Here is a 16,432-nt window from a genome sequence, read left to right as displayed (position 1 = left end):
GCATTTCACTAGGAACTACATAACCCCCTATTTTCTTTTCATTTTTTCGTTTATTTGTGATAGAACTTTCATGAAAAATAGGTGTAGGAAAAAGTGATGTTCTCTAAAGAAAAGTAAAGACGATCTGAAGTTGTTGTTTTTTATATGAAACAAAGAAGGATTTGAATTACTGACCTTTAACCTTATAGATTACAGGTTTTTTTTCACATTTTGACAAAAAATAATCTGACATGTTCATGTAATAACCAAGTATGACTGAGCGGATGTACGCCTTCAATCATAGATTACAACGATATTTTCACTTATTCGGTACTGTGTAAAATGCAAGTGTTTCCTGTCAGAAATTCTGGCAGTTGTCAAGGAAAATAATGTGAAAATACGGAAACTCAGATTAATTTAAAGGATGAGACTTAGTTTTAGCAGACATTTTGATATTATGGACTATCTGTGCAATGATAAATAGCGATTCAAATACTGGAAAGTGGATGAATAAATTGGCGACCAAGAGTGTCAGTTGTGAACTGCATAAGAATTAAACGAGGCATGGGAGTGTATTATATGTGCTTGGTTGGTTGTATTATCTTGATCAACACATATGTGTACAATTTTGTGTCTCGTTGCATGCAGCCTAAAAGGAAATGACTTAAAAGCAGTTTTACCACAATTCATATGATAAGATAACTCACTAAAGAAAATAAATCAGAATTCAAAAAGGACATTCAAAAAACAAAGGTAAGTTCTATCTACTCTTGATTATATCACATCAAAAATATCTCTAAAAAATTATTCTCTAGTACCTACATACAACTCATTAAGTTTTACCGGCTAAAATGATTATGATTTCTAAAATGAGTCTAAACAACTTGTCAAGATCTTTCACCTTAATACCCCAGTCACACATACGGCGCGGATAGCTACGTCTAGCCACGGATAGAAACGTAGTAATCCGTATCGATCCGTAACGATCCGTACCTGAGTCGTACCTTAAAGTAGTAACCCGTATCAATCCGTACCAGTCCGTACGGCTCAAGTACGGATCGATACGGATTACTACGTTTCTGTCCGTAGCTAAACGTAGCTATCCGCGCCATATGTGTGACTGTGGTATAACGTGCAGAGCTACCATAAGGTAACTCACAAAGTTCTTATACTTTTACCGCCAACAGTCGAAAGTTGAATAATAATATTACCTAGTTATTTGTCCTCGGGCAGTCGTATTGGCCCTCGGCCTACGGCCTCGAGCCAATACGACAACCTTTGGACAAATAACAAGGCCATTATGAAATTGCTTGATTAATAACATTATATTACAATACGTTCTACAACGGCAGAGTCCGTGGCATATTTGAATGAGCCACATAGATTTTAATGAAACTCGAAATCATATAGAAACGGTTTTCATTACAGTTTCGTTGCAGTCTTGAATGGACCCGTAAACGTCGTTCTTGTTTTAAATATACAACTATTACTCGTTCGTACATATATTTGTGTCTTTGTATCCAATCTGTTGTTTGTACCCATGACAACATTCGAAAATACTTGACAATCCGATATGATTTGATTATAGACACACATATCCGATATTATGACGCTAAACGAACGGAATTTTGCAATAGACACGCGCGATATTGTCTATGTAATCAATTATATATGGATGTGAATACCTATTTAGTCGACACTAATTACATTAAATCCTTTCAAAATGTATCTAAGATCTCCACCATCTGATTAGGAGTTTTAGTAATTTTATTTGTCAAATCAATTTTGAAGCTAAAGATGATATAAAATTGTAAATAAATGAGAAAAATAATTTGATTTCGATTTAATAATAAAGTTTGATTTGTCAAAGGAAAAAACACAACATCCAAGTAATAGTTACACTTCTTATACAGCATTATGGATGACTGATTAAAAAACAAATTGTAAGAAAGCATACAAAACAGATAATTCATATTTACATACACTTTAAACCCGTAAGACAACAGAAACTTACAAAATAAGAAAGTCATTGACTACGAAACAGATTGTTCTTGTATATGTGTACATACTCTAATACCACCAAAGTTATTACAACAGTCAGTCTGTGCTAATGTTCCATTTTCATGTAGACTCAGTTACAGTCACATACATCTAAAATGTTGAGTTGTTGCTAAACAATAATTACCAGACAAAGGCAACGTTTTCTGTGGCACCAAAATATAAGGACACAGTCATTTGTAATCACATTGCATCATTCAGATGGCGACAATGTAGCCATATTCGTTGAAGTGTAAAATTCAGCATGAAATACATTGCAGTGAGACAAACGCAATTATTCTTCAAATCAAATATCACAGAAACAATTATGAAAGTTGCGGCATTAATTTAAGTGTCCCTTTCGCTACCTATCAACTAAGCACAAGTTTAACTATAAATCATTGGAACTACGACCAACAATGTAGTGGGTTTACAAAACGGATTTCCTTATCATACATACATGTATATACATGTATATAAATTTCGAATGAATTTGAATAATTTTGCATATTGTATTTCGTCTAGATTCGTTTGTAAATATAATTCAAAAGTTATCTTATTCTGTGTCATTTTTAGAAATATCGTCGAAAGGCGTTTATTACGGCTTTGTAGAACTGTGTTGTCCTTTGTAACATTTAATGGTTTATTTTGGGCTGCTGTTGTTCTAACTTTCCACACCAAATCCAGCGATGAAAACGTTTGACACAATTATAAAGAGAACGAGAATACTGCCAGATCTGTCCAGCCATTGGGCAAGCCATTTCTTCCGTTCTATTTGTGGACCTGGTTCTTTAGGTAATATTTCAGGTTTGCTTTGTTCTTCCAGAGTTTTTTCGACAGACCAGATAACTAGCATGCAGATGGTGAAAATTACTTGCAGGCCGATAGACATGCAAATGAATGTGAGGAGAAGGTAGTAGTATTTGTTGTTCTCCGAGGCAAGAAGTGCTTTTAGCTGAGACACATTGGCCATCATAAGAGCGACGTCCATCAGTTGGTGAATAAAGTTGCGCTTACCAACATAAGCGTTAGGAGCTGGGGCAGGTTGTAGGTTCTGAAAAAAAAGTGTTTTCATTTAGTTAAACTAAATTTTGTTAATGCAATATGTTCGTGTTTTATATATAGGAATAAATTGGCTGTTTTGACCGTTTCTTTCTTCGATATGGGGTTTTCACGTTTTTCAAATTTATATCATTTCTTTCAGAGAATTTGGTTACTTGTTCACCACAAGCGACTCATAACGTTTTAGATATGAGCCATATGCAGACAAAACATCGTTTGGTTCCAGGACACTAATAGTTATCTCCAGCCAAAAAGTCGTGGAGAAAAAAAACTTACCGGTTAATTGAACTCGTTTCATCTCTGTATCTGCAGTATTGTTCCCTACTTTCTATGATGAGCAACGACACAATTTCAGGAGATTTTTTTAAGTCAAACTGATTTGTTTTAAGAGGCTGTATTACTTCATTTTTTTTTCAAAACATTTGTTCTAATGCAACAGCTAAACCAAAACTTCTGTAAGTTAATTACAGAAAACTATTAAACAGTAAAGTGTTTCATATATAATACGACAGTAAAAAAGCAGTGTCTCTAATTAGTCCGCATCTATACATTCTTATCTTTAGCCCAGTTAATAACCTTAATTTATACTATAGTACTATTTACATTTATTCATTTGAACTCGATTGTGCTGAAAGGTGTAAATTTATTTGAACTAGTGTGATGAGAAGTTTCGATCGACACCCTGTAGAACCCAAACCACCTCCTGTGCTATGTGGCCGCGACCTTAACAAATACCAATTTTTAGTTCAATTTACTTTACATTTAATAGCAAAGTTGGAGATTCCCTACTACAAAATATAGCGGTTTTGTTAATCAACATATTCAACTTATTGTAGATACCTTGCCTGTATCAACTTCTTCCTCTCCTAGATGAACACTATTCATATGTACAGTCAATGTATCCGCCTTGTCTTCAGGTGCTTTCGCTGCTGTATTATCTGCTGCCGGAAGTGCGGTCATACCGCTCTCATATCCCATTTCTTTTGGGCCACCATTCAATGCGCTGTCTACAAAAATGTCATTCTTTTTTTGCATGATGGTTTGTCAATATAGTTCAAAACGAATGAAATGGGATTTCCACAAATGTAATAGGACAAAAGCAGTAACGGAAACTAAGCGTTTTCTGTTGTCGACCGAATCAAGCATTCAGATTGTGCCTCCATTTGATAATGTTTTCTCCGTATGTGATATGGTATTTCCAGGCTAATACGGGAAACCGCTATAGTTACGGCCGAAAAATACCGAAGTAGATTTTTTTGGAGATTACATTATAGCAAGGAAATTGTCGAGCGTAATTACAGTTACGTCAAAGAAGAATGTTGGTTGTTTCGACATTTAGGCAGCTACAAGATATAATTATTGGTCTAATTCATTAAAGAAGCCACCAATCTAATCTTTGAAATTGTGTGTTGATCAGGCAAAGGAAATACTACGTAACTATCTGTTTCAACATTTCTATTTACCGCTCTTCAAATTTCAGCTTGAAATTATATTGATTTGTGACTTTTTTTATATCTAATATATGTTGCAATCTGATTTCGACAGATCCTCGCAGTTTATTGTTTTATTCGTATAATAAATTCAATATGATCACACACTCGTGTAAAACAGTAGTACATTTGAGCTGCGCCATGAGAAAACCAACATAGTGGGTTTGCGACCAGCATGGATCCAGACCAGCCTGCGCATCCGCGCAGTCTGGTCAGGATCCATGCTGTTCGCTAACGGTTTCTCTAATTGCTATAGGCTTTTAAAGCGAACAGCATGGATCCTGACCAGACTGCGCGGATGCGCAGGCTGGTCTGGATCCATGCTGGTCGCAAACCCACTATGTTGGTTTTCTCATGGCACGGCTCATTTGTACAAATTAGCTGCTATATGATGATACTGCGAAGTCATTTTGTTTCATTGACGTGCAATTCCGTGGGGTTTTGGCAAAATGGCTAATTTTGTTGAATATGAATTCGTGAATTTCAAGCTTCGGTATTAAAATGATGGGGTTACATATTTGTTGAGAATGATGAAAACTAAAAACATCAACGAAACTTTGTCACCCACGAATATCAATAATTTTACAAAATGGGTTTTTGCGTGAAAAACGTAACTGAACGAAAAACACTTGATAAGGCAGTCACTTAAATTTCTTTGTTTAGTCATTCTTAAAGCAATGGTCTTTGTTATAGCATCGTCTAAATCTATCATTCTTTTTCAATTGTCTTGAGATGAAATGTGTCATTCTTGTCCGTCTCAACGGTTCGGTTTAACGATAAGATTTTTCTTTAACAGAAAAAATACCAAAGTGTTCGAGCTTCCCGAGCAATCGCAAATGCACTGGCAAACTGGGAACAGCTGTAGCAGTACATAAACCCAAACAGACTCTTTCTAAATTGAAGTGCTTCTCCTTACCACGTGCTTAGTCGATGGTATACCAGTAAGCGCAATTCGTAGATATTCCAGTCTCATTTATGTGCATAATAAACGGGTTGCTGACTGGCTTTTACACACAGCCAACCTTGTCAGTCATTGAAGATTAGGAGCTATGTTTTCTAACGGTTATCAAATTATGTTTAAAGGAAATTGTTTTAAACATATCGCGATGTTGCGCTATTACTTCGGGCACTGTACGCTGTTTATTTGAAACATTACGTATTTTTCAGCCGTGTATTGTCCAGTGCGTAAATTAACATGTACTATAACAAACTTTTCTTGTATGTATCATACATATATTGATCAGTTTCTTTGTCTCGTAAAATTGTTTTATAACTTTTTACTTGTATTTATCAAAATAGATTTATCAAAGGTAGACAGAAATATGTATTTGTCCACATTGCATGATAAAAGTACTAAAACATTGAACTGTGAGGTTTTTATGTGATTAAGTATAATTTGAAAATTTAATACCTGCACTCATTTTCTGTCAGAAATTAATCAGCAAGACGTGTCTACCCTAGTTAAGTTCCGCACAAAAATATGTATATTTTCATTGTTATTATATTGGGGTTTCTTACTTTAAATCCATTTTACGACGCAAAACACTGTGCTGACATAACTTTTAAAAATAAGTTTTCCTAATAGATATATGGCACGATAAGAATAAATATATTGGATCAAATTAATCAAAAGTGAAAAGCTATTTGATACAAAATAAATATAAGCTTCGATAACACACGTTTTATCATTGAAGCCCCAATTTCAATGATAAATCTATATATAACTAAAACACAAAGAAATTGTCCTTCTTTGTTCCAGCTAAAGTAGAATAAATGTAACATATGCCTTTGTTGTTTTCTTTACATTTTGCAAAGAATGTACCGTGTGGACAGGATATAGTAGCATAATGACTATGGATTCATATATATGTTTGATCATTCGGACGGTATAAATAAGTATTTGTTTTTGAGTGAATTTAACTCTTACAACAATAGCTTTGATAGTTTAGGAGAGAAGTTGACCTAAATATAAAACTTAATCAATAAATCTGATATTTTCTAAGATCAAAAGGGGCCATAACTCTTGCAAAAAGCAGGATGGAGTTATGTTTCTTGCCATGCTAAATTTCTAAAATGGACTGGTCCATCATTCAATTTGGGCAGTACCATTTATTATTTGATGGGGTGTTCACTGGAAATTTACTGACTAAATAGCGAACAGTGCAGACCAGAATACAGACTGGCAGATATATTAGAAATCAAATTCCTCGGGAGGAAAGATATTGTCTATGTTGCAATAATTTAGACTTTGAAGACGAATACCATTTTGTTTGTATATATATAGATGTTACGCTGATATTAAAAAGACATTCTTAAATAGTAAATATTTTAGACGTCCTACAGCGTATAAGTTTATACAGCTCCTAAATTCTAATAACAAAACCGAACTTATTCAATTATCTAGATATGTAACGGAAGCTCTAACTATCAGAAATGTAATTGTAACTGTCGAACGATGATATTTCATGTTCATTCTCCACATGTTTTCTATTGTATCTGTAAATATATTCAAGTCTAAAATACTAAATATACAGTATTCCTTATGCCATGTTTATTGTCACGTTTGCATTATATATGTAAAGGATATGTTTCGCAGACGATGTACTAAGTCTTAATAAAGTATTTGTTCTGTTTTGTTCTGTTCACAAATATCTCGGTCTTCCACCAATAAACCAATCAAAAATAAGTGTGTTCATTTGTACTAACACCAGCATTTTTTTAATTTTTTGCACTAAATGTTCTTTTTAGGAAATATCTCGTATAAAGTGCAAAAAGTACAAGTATTTAAATCACAATACGCTGACTATTATGTCATCTTCTGATTTTAGACAGATCATACTAACAAAATGATGATCGGAGAAAAAAATACCTTCTAAGAAATTAAAGGTCGTCATTGACATTTAAGGGCTCATAATGCCTTTGTGTATAGTATGGCTGTCACCTTTTTCGTTGTAAACATAAAATATCATAATTTCTTGTTAAAACCTACTTCTGATAATTATTTTCTGTCATATTTGTCAAAGGTTTGAATATTCTTTAACACAGGAGAGAGTAACATATTGTTTTTGGTTACCTCCCTTTATGACTTAAACTGCAAAAGTTTATGTGCAGTATTAAAAGTAGCGATTTTCTAATCATGTAATTTTGCATAGCATCTATTTGTAGAGCTGTTTCATCTGTTTTTAACATAAAATTGAAAACCTTATGGAACTTTAAAAATGGTGTAGTGTTCAAACTCATTAAATTATAGGAATAAAATCTTACTTAATTTTATCAAACGCATTATAAAACAAAAAAAAATTCTAATATTATTATTTGACAAAGACAGCCATACCGTTAAACTTTTAGCGCCAACTTTCCGAAAACTGTCGATTTTTGGTTAGGTGAGTGTTTGTTTAACCCTTACGCTGCTAGATTTCTATACTGAACTTGCCCATCTTTCATTTTGGACAGCACCATCAACTTCTAAAAGGGGTGCATATACTGACTGAATGGCAAACAGAGCAGGTCATTTGCAGGCGGATCATGATCTACACTGGTCGCAAAAGCAGGATCAATCGTGTCCAGCAGGAAAAGAGTTAAAAACCAAAATTGGTGTATCATTTCTACAAACGAAACATATCAGATAGTAGACGAAATTTGAAACATGGAAAGAAGTTGCAATCTCAAAAGATACCAGATAAAAGGCGCAATGTGAAACATGGAAAGAAGATGGAATCTCAACAAAAATATCAGATAAAGGCGCAATGTGAAACATGGAAAGATGTTGCAATCTCAAAAATATCAGATAGTAGGCGCAGTTGCAATCTCAAGCAATATCAGATAGTAGGCGCAATTCGAAACATGGAAAGATGTTGCAATCTCCAAAATATCAGATAGTAGGCGCAGTTGCAATCTCAAGCAATATCAGATAGTAGGCGCAATGTGAAACATGGAAAGAAGATGGAATCTCAACAAAAATATCAGATAAAGGCGCGATGTGAAACATGGAAAGATGTTGCAATCTCAAAAATATCAGATAGTAGGCGCAGTTGCAATCTCAAGCAATATCAGATAGTAGGCGCAATTTGAAACATGGAAAGAAGTTGCAATCTCAAGCAATATCAGATAGTAGGCGCAATGTGAAACATGGAAAGAAGTTGCGATCTCAAGCAATATCAGATAGTAGGGCTAGACGCAATGTGAAATATGTAAAAAGGTTGCAATCTCAAAAAATAGCAGATAGTAGGCGCAATTCGAAACATGGAAAGATGTTGCAATCTATTTCCCGCGATCGTGTCATTTGCGGTGAAAAGCGATAGGCCAAAATATTGCGTAGAAAAATAGTAGCACTTCGCTGTTTTTTTTCAATGTATAAAATGTGGAAATTTATCGACGGTGTCGATCGAAAATCCCGAAAAATAAAAAGTTGGTTTTCAGGAGAGGCAAAAAATAATTTTTAGTGTTTTCCCCGCCTTTTCTAAATCAAAAATAAAATACCGAATAATGAATTTTTCAGATCAATTTCTGAAAAAAGTAAACAGCACAGAGCATCCATACTTGCAATGCTAATTGGTATTTGGATGAGCTACGTGCTTGAGTACTGAAAAGTATCAAAAAGACACTTGTAACTTAAGAAAATGTTGAAATTCACTATTCGGCATTTTTTCCAATCAGCGAAATCAATCGGCATTTTCTATTTTTCTCATTATCCGGCATTTTATTTCTTCATGTTTCACCTCTTTCTCATTGGCTAATTGACCCCAGATTTGGAGAGTATGTGCGCGGGAAAATGCTGAACATTATTCGGCAAAGAAAAAAATAGGCATTTTCGTTATTCGGGATTTTCGATAGACACCGTCGTTATGTATTTAATTATTTAACAATATGTTTTGTATTAAAAAAATCTTTTTCAATCAGGCATCCGTACTTTATTTAAAGGTATAAAAGACCCAAATTTAAATTTCGAATATAAAAACATGAACAGTTACAACATATACTAGTAGTTTATGTAAACATAAAATTAAAAAATTTATGTGTATTAACAGTACTATGCATTAGGTTTAAAATGTACAAACTGTATACATGTAAAGCTTAACAGAGTATCAAATGTGTACAACCACTATTTAAAGATGGAAGTGTTTTGACAATCGACAGTTACTGCATGGCATTTAATTATAAATTAAGTAACATATATATTTAGTAAAGATATATACATTTGACAAGGGTTTTCTACATTTGAAGTAAATATCTAAAGATAAAATATTTTAGTGGACGATGGCCATTGGATATCTTATATGTTATGAACATAGGCGAAATCTTATAATAATAGTCCATTTCAAGGGGGAAAATATAGTGCAGATATAGTGGACGCAACTTGACCCCGATGGTTGACCTTTGCATTATAATACATAATGAGGCACAACCTATTATTGAAAAGGAGTGTACGTAAAAGACGAGCTGCACGAAAAGAAGGAAATATAAATTTATGTAAATATAAATTAGTGTATTTGAAAGTTTTAACTGATCAAATGTAAGTATATATACTTTGATACTGCAATGTATACACACTTATTCAATATAAATATACATGGCTACCCTAAGCACCATTGATTACTATAATGTAATAATCGATATGAATAATCAGCCTAAGGTCAACCATCGCGGTCAAGTTGCGTCTACTATACATACGACTAATGGAAATGTTCGGTAAATAGTTTATAAAAAAGAACATGTATGCATCATTTATCCAGACAATTTTTTATCACTATGATATAATGTACTGACGGGGCCTCCGTGGCCGAGTGGTTAAGGTCGCTGACTTCAAATCACTTGCCCCTCATCGATGTGGGTTCGAGCCTCACTCGGGGCGTTGAATTCTTCATGTGAGGAAGCCATCCAGTTGGCTTACGGAAGGTCGGTGGTTCTACCCAGGTGCCCGCTCGTGATGAAATAATGCACGGAGGGGCACCTGGGGTCTTCCTCCACCATAAAAGCTGGAAAGTCACCGTATGACCTATAATTGTGTCGGTGCGAGTATCTAGACTCTCACTCATCTGTGGATATTTCGCTAGACTCAGTTGTACACGGGTGGGTGTGGGGATCTATTTGTTGACAGTTTTATCCCATGTCAGGGTAGTTTTTAAGTGAAACACTCCGCATGGTATTACTACACCCTTAACACTAGATTTTAGTGTTTAATTTATATGATTTCAAAAAGAAACTATACTCTCAGAACTGAAAGAAACGAGCAGTACTTCACGAATGTAATTGTATGGTTTTCAAACTATGTTTCAGAGATGACAATAAAGTAATTGAATACAGCTACGTATTGTAGCAATAACTTATCAACAAAAAAACGATATGTGGATGCTTTCAAATTTTAAGTGAAACGGCTTTCTTGTCCAAGAGAGGTGTGTAAAGCGAAAAACCTTGTTTACACACTGCGTTTATTCTTAAAATGTAAAGGATCGGTAACAGATCAAGGAGATCGGACAGTGCAAAACTATACTAAGTGGATATCTTATTATCTTATATGTTATTGTTATTGCGCCAAGCGTTGGCAGCAGAAATTTGTGCTCTTGATATTTTGATTATTCTGTGAAAACCAGTGACTTTAGAACCAGGAATTTTTTGCATAGTGTTTTATGAATATATGTAGATAACATTTCTTTGTTTTTAATTGTATTTATTCATTCGATAGTGGATTTTATTCAATAAAACAATTGGATGTACAATAGAATAGACTGCTTTTACCTGTAAAATAGTGTATATTTTTAGTGAACACAATTTCACAACATAATGTGCTTTATAAAGTATAATAGAGGCCAATTATTGAAATTGGAAAACATACCCAGAAGGTTGTTACGACCCGACAAAGAAACTCTGTCAATTATCAAAGGATTAGTATTTTAATGACAATCATGGCCTGTGTGTTAAAACAACATTACACGAATTTGGGGTATCATCAGGATTAACGCCAAATTTGAACTAACCCAGAAGTACAATGTAATTCAGACTCGCGTACCACTTAAGTAAGAAATATCAACAAAGAATGTTGATTAAAAAGAACAATGATTATTATCCAACAAATAAATAGTGAACACCAAAAAAGTTAAGCCAAAAATATAAAAATTTGTTGCACTTACCCATAAGATCCTTGAAAACAAAACGACAAGCCCGTACTTTAATACTCGAATATCAATCTTACTGCTGTGACAGAAGACATTTTAGAGCACGCATTCACTCGATATACGCCGTTTGACTGTTTCCAGTACAAACAAGAGCAGGTGAACAGCCTGTCAAAAGTCAGCTGAGTTGGGATTGACCCTCAATGTTTGAAATTTGTTGATAATGGTAAAAGTGTTCATTCAACTAGTGCAATCGTGTTTGAATCATTAAAATCAGATGATGTTAAAGTCAGTACTGACAAACAACTAGAATTACAGGCCGTTTTCAATGCCTTTCCCCCACAAAGAAAAATGGTCAAACAAAATAAGAAATCTGGAACAGCCAAATACTAAAAAACGTCGCATACAGAAATTCATCATAACTGCGATCTGAAATTTCCATTTAGAATTCCTTACTAAGGTGAACTCACAGTTACATGGTGTTGGACTGTGGCTGCATCAACATGTGGAAACCCTCCACGCTCGATACGGTTCATAACCCTGAACGGTGGTCATTCACAGAGACAAAAGTATTATAATCTCTGCAGTTATGAAATTCAGTGTTATCAGGATAGTCAAGGAAAAATATACCACATGACCAATGCCGCGGTCATTTATACTGCACGAAACCCCTCCGGTTAAACGACAACTTTGTGACATCCAAAATCTATCGTTACGTTGATAGCACAAAGGTGACAATCTATCATCCCAGTTGAATTTGCCAAAAACATCAGGGTTCAAAACCCGTATCATTTTTACAATTCGAATTCCTTATCTAAAATTAGAAATACAGAAGCGCTCTTTGGTCAAAAACTGACGTCACCACACTTAAATGACTCATCTGCGTCCAGGTGTTTCAGCGCATACTTCTACATTAAAATTGAAAAGTAAGTCAGAATGTAAATGGGAGACTTTGGACTGTGCCTTTAATTTTGTATGCAGATCATCGCATCGTGTAAAACAGTTAAAAAAGCAAGAACTGATTTTACTTCTAAAAAATAGAATCAAGTGAACGATACCAAAAAAGCTTGTTCAAATAACGAAACATTCATTGAACGGTCTCAAGTGAAGCGGCACTTCCATCAGGCAAGAACCCAGAACTACTAGCACAGGAGTTCAGCGATTTCTTCATAGATAAAATAGAAAAAATCAGAACTAATATTGCATCCCAGGATCAGAATGAATCATTTACTCCAGAAGACGGACGCATATCACTCTGTGATACCGCGCGTTTGACTAGTTTCAGTCCAGCAACAGAGGAGGAGGTGAAAAAGCCTGTTCAAAAGTCAGCTAATAAGTCATGTGAATTAGACCCTCTTCCTACATGGCTCTTGAAATCTTGTATAAACGAACTTCTCCTAATATTGACGAAAATTGTTAACATCTCTCTAGAAAGTGCAATCGTGTCAGAATCAGTTAAAAATCACGAATAAGACCATTGTTAAAAAAGCCAAGTCTTGACCAAAACACACTCAAGAATTACAGGCCTGTTTCCAATCTGCCATTCCTCTCAAAAATCCTTGAAAAAGTGGTAAACAGAAGAATTAAGGAACATCTGACGAACAGTCAATTACATGAAATAAACCAGTCAGCATACAGAAAATTTCATTCAACTGAAACCGCATTGTTAAAAGTTCAGAACGACATTCTCGAATCCCTTGACAAAGGTGACGTCACAGTACTTGTGATGTTGGACCTGTCGGCTGCATTCGACACCATTGACCATAACACCTTTCTTCACAGACTCGAATTTAATTTTGGATTCGCCGAAAAAACCCTTGAATGGGTGGCATCATATCTAACAGACCGCTACCAAACAGTATGCATCGATGGCAAACTCTCTGAACCAGTTCTTATGAAATTCAGTGTTCCTCAAGGATATGTTCTAGGCCCAAAATTCTACACGATGTACACAAAGCCAGTCGGGTCCATCTGTAGAAACCACGGTCTAAACCACAACTTTTATGCAGATGACTCCCAACTCAATCTATCGTTTAAACCAGTTGACCAAGCACCAAAGGCAGCCACAATCACACGAGTTGAACAATGCCTAAAAGAAATCATCTAGTGTTAAAACACGATTTTTCTATATTTTTTTTCAATTCTAATAATAGTATGCCCTTAATCTAAAACAGTAGATAAAATAAAGAAGCGCTCTTTCTTGGTCGCAGCAAAAACTTTGACGTCACCACACGTTAACATGACGTCATTCTAGCGTCAGAGTGTTTTAACAGAGACAAACATACTAGATCTATAATATTATTAGAATTGTAAATCAGTAGTGGTTAGTCAGGCAGATGATAACATATGTGGAGAATTTGAATGTGCTTTATTTTGTATGCAGGTCCATCTGCATCCGTGTAACGCCAGATAATGAATCATTTTTATGTCGCAGTACATTAGCTTATCTTGCATGTTTTCTACATATTTTCTCAAAAATACCGGGAATGCAGTTTTGGTGCAATCTAGTATTGCTTAACACTAAACCACCTTTTAACGTTATGACATTTTTCACTTTTATATATCCTATTAATAGATTTTTAAGGAGTATAATGGTCTTCATGTGAAACCTGCCGCTCGCACCAGATAAAACATTACCTTAAATAACTTAAATTTCAGTAAAAATGAACAGGTTTTCTTACTACACTCAACAGTGCTGATAATATACCGAAAATGAGCGTACAATATACCGTGACGGGGAACGCTCAAAATCCCCTCAGTCAAAAGTCTGAACAAAAAATGACATAGTGGTCAAAACCTCATCAGCAGAAATAACAAGGTGGTCATAAACCCTTCAATGGATAGTTAAAATCCCCTTGGTAGAAATGATTAGTTGGTCAAAATCACCTTGGAAGAAATGATGGGGTTGTCAAAACCCCCTCAATATGATAATAATCCCTTTTACTCAAACTTCTAATTTCTCTTTGATTTTTGTCATTTTGAAGACAGCAATTGTGCTGACTAGGGGACTATTAGGAAATAGCAGTTACGTGAAAAGAGTACCATTTCACCATGAAATAGACCCTTCTCTACAAAATATTGAATGGACCAGGTGAGAGGTTTTAGAAGCTAACTTTTATAAAGAAAAACTTAAAAGATAAACAAATATACATTTCTATATCATTTTAATGCATGTCGTAATTTTACTATTTTTTGCATAGAGTTTGGCGAAATATAATAGATTTCATGATAATGTAACATAACATTTTCAGGAGTTTAGGACAAAATCCCCTGCGGACAAAACCCCCATCGAATTTTTACCAGGAGGACGAAAAAACTTTCGCTGAACTTTACAGGGAGGACAAAACACCCTTCGCTTTTTTACAAGGAAAGAAAACTCTCCATCCTAGTATCAAAGTATAGTACATATTATTTTTTATTATATTCTGCTGTTATATAATCATCATTTACTTTTATCATTACTTCGATTTGTAGTTTATCAGTGTAGTTAAGCCAATATATTTAATATAACACAAAATAAACAAATTTTGAAAATGTTAATGTTTCAATCAATATAATATTTCCAAAATGTTGACCTTTATTCGTTTTGGGGAAAATGTTAACACTAATTGGAATATTTTATACAGTAAAGTTATTATCATCTGGACCTTTCTTTTTGCTTTCGTGAAAGGTTTACGGTGATCTTGTTTTTGAGGTATGATTAATTATGTATATGTATATGTATATATTTCTCTAGGTATGACATTGTTTATGAACATGGCAGAATGTTTCTTGTAGTATGGTTACATATAATTATGTGTCTATGTGTAACAAATTGACATATGGGCCTTATTTTATCTGTAGTGTAAATGCAGGTATTGCATCATCTTTTTGTAAATTTTTGAGTTATTGAGGTAAATGTCAGATTTCACGCATAAAATACCTCTAATGTTTTTCTGTATTTCATAACTTAAATGTCCATGTAAATTTCATTAAATTCTGTTCAGTAATAAGGTGATATTTTATAAACTTCAGTAATTTATGTTTTTATCCCCAAAACCACTACAATGGGCCTCAAATTGTCAATTTAAATTCGCGCCAAAGTAGTTAGATTCCCCGGCTATATCGTGAATCCCATGAAAATAGAAATAGTAAGAGTTCACGCATAGGCCGTGAATCCCATGAAATTTAGTATTTGGCGGGACATTACCCTTTAAATAGACTGGACTAGATATGCCTTGCGCACACCACCTTCCGACATTATAGACGAATCTATGTCTGAATTATTTTCTTGCTAGAAATTTATGCTCGATCGAGGTAAGAAATTTATTTGTTAGATTTTTGTATGATTTTTGCATTACGATTTTTATTTGGTAAATTTTTGTTCATTCTACAGAATTCTGTAACATTTACTTTTCGGCACATGATTTTAGCTAGTTTCGGTATGTTAGGATAATTTATTAAATTTTTTAGACTTTTGTAAATTATTTAGAAAGAGGAGTCTAAACGTTTCGTTTATATAAGATGTTAGATTTATACTGAAATTTGTATCGTGATAATTGTAAAGCACTGTTTCAAAAACTTATGTCAAACATTTTGTTAATTATGGAACGCCATTACTGCATTGTATTGTTATGTTTAAATCTATATGGCAAGTCTAGTACCATGTATGTAATATATTATTGTAATTTGTAATTGTGTGCCAGTCTATAGCACATCTAATTAATGTCCGTTGTAGTGTATGGCATTAGATATTATATGGATGCCAACTATCAT

The 16,432-nt window shown here is 34.2% G+C and overlaps 1 protein-coding gene across 1 annotated transcript; it reads right to left on the bottom strand.

The window, feature by feature from the left end:
* Positions 1-1,806: 1,806 nt before the first annotated feature.
* On the bottom strand, positions 1,807-6,151 carry LOC123553541 (ninjurin-2-like). The gene is made up of 3 exons (XM_045343247.2): positions 5,980-6,151; positions 3,919-4,085; positions 1,807-3,070 (listed from the first exon to the last, which is right to left on the bottom strand). Exons 1-3 carry the CDS (start codon positions 5,987-5,989, stop codon positions 2,681-2,683), a joined length of 567 nt encoding a protein of 188 aa, XP_045199182.2. The 5' UTR covers positions 5,990-6,151; the 3' UTR covers positions 1,807-2,680.
* Between the last annotated feature and the right edge of the window lie 10,281 nt (positions 6,152-16,432).

The sequence above is a fragment of the Mercenaria mercenaria genome, chromosome 4 (genome assembly GCF_021730395.1).
Source record: "Mercenaria mercenaria strain notata chromosome 4, MADL_Memer_1, whole genome shotgun sequence".
Taxonomy (NCBI): Eukaryota; Metazoa; Mollusca; class Bivalvia; order Venerida; family Veneridae; genus Mercenaria; species Mercenaria mercenaria.
The sequence above is the reverse complement of the archived record's forward strand: the minus strand, read 5'-3'. Positions and strand labels throughout refer to the sequence as shown.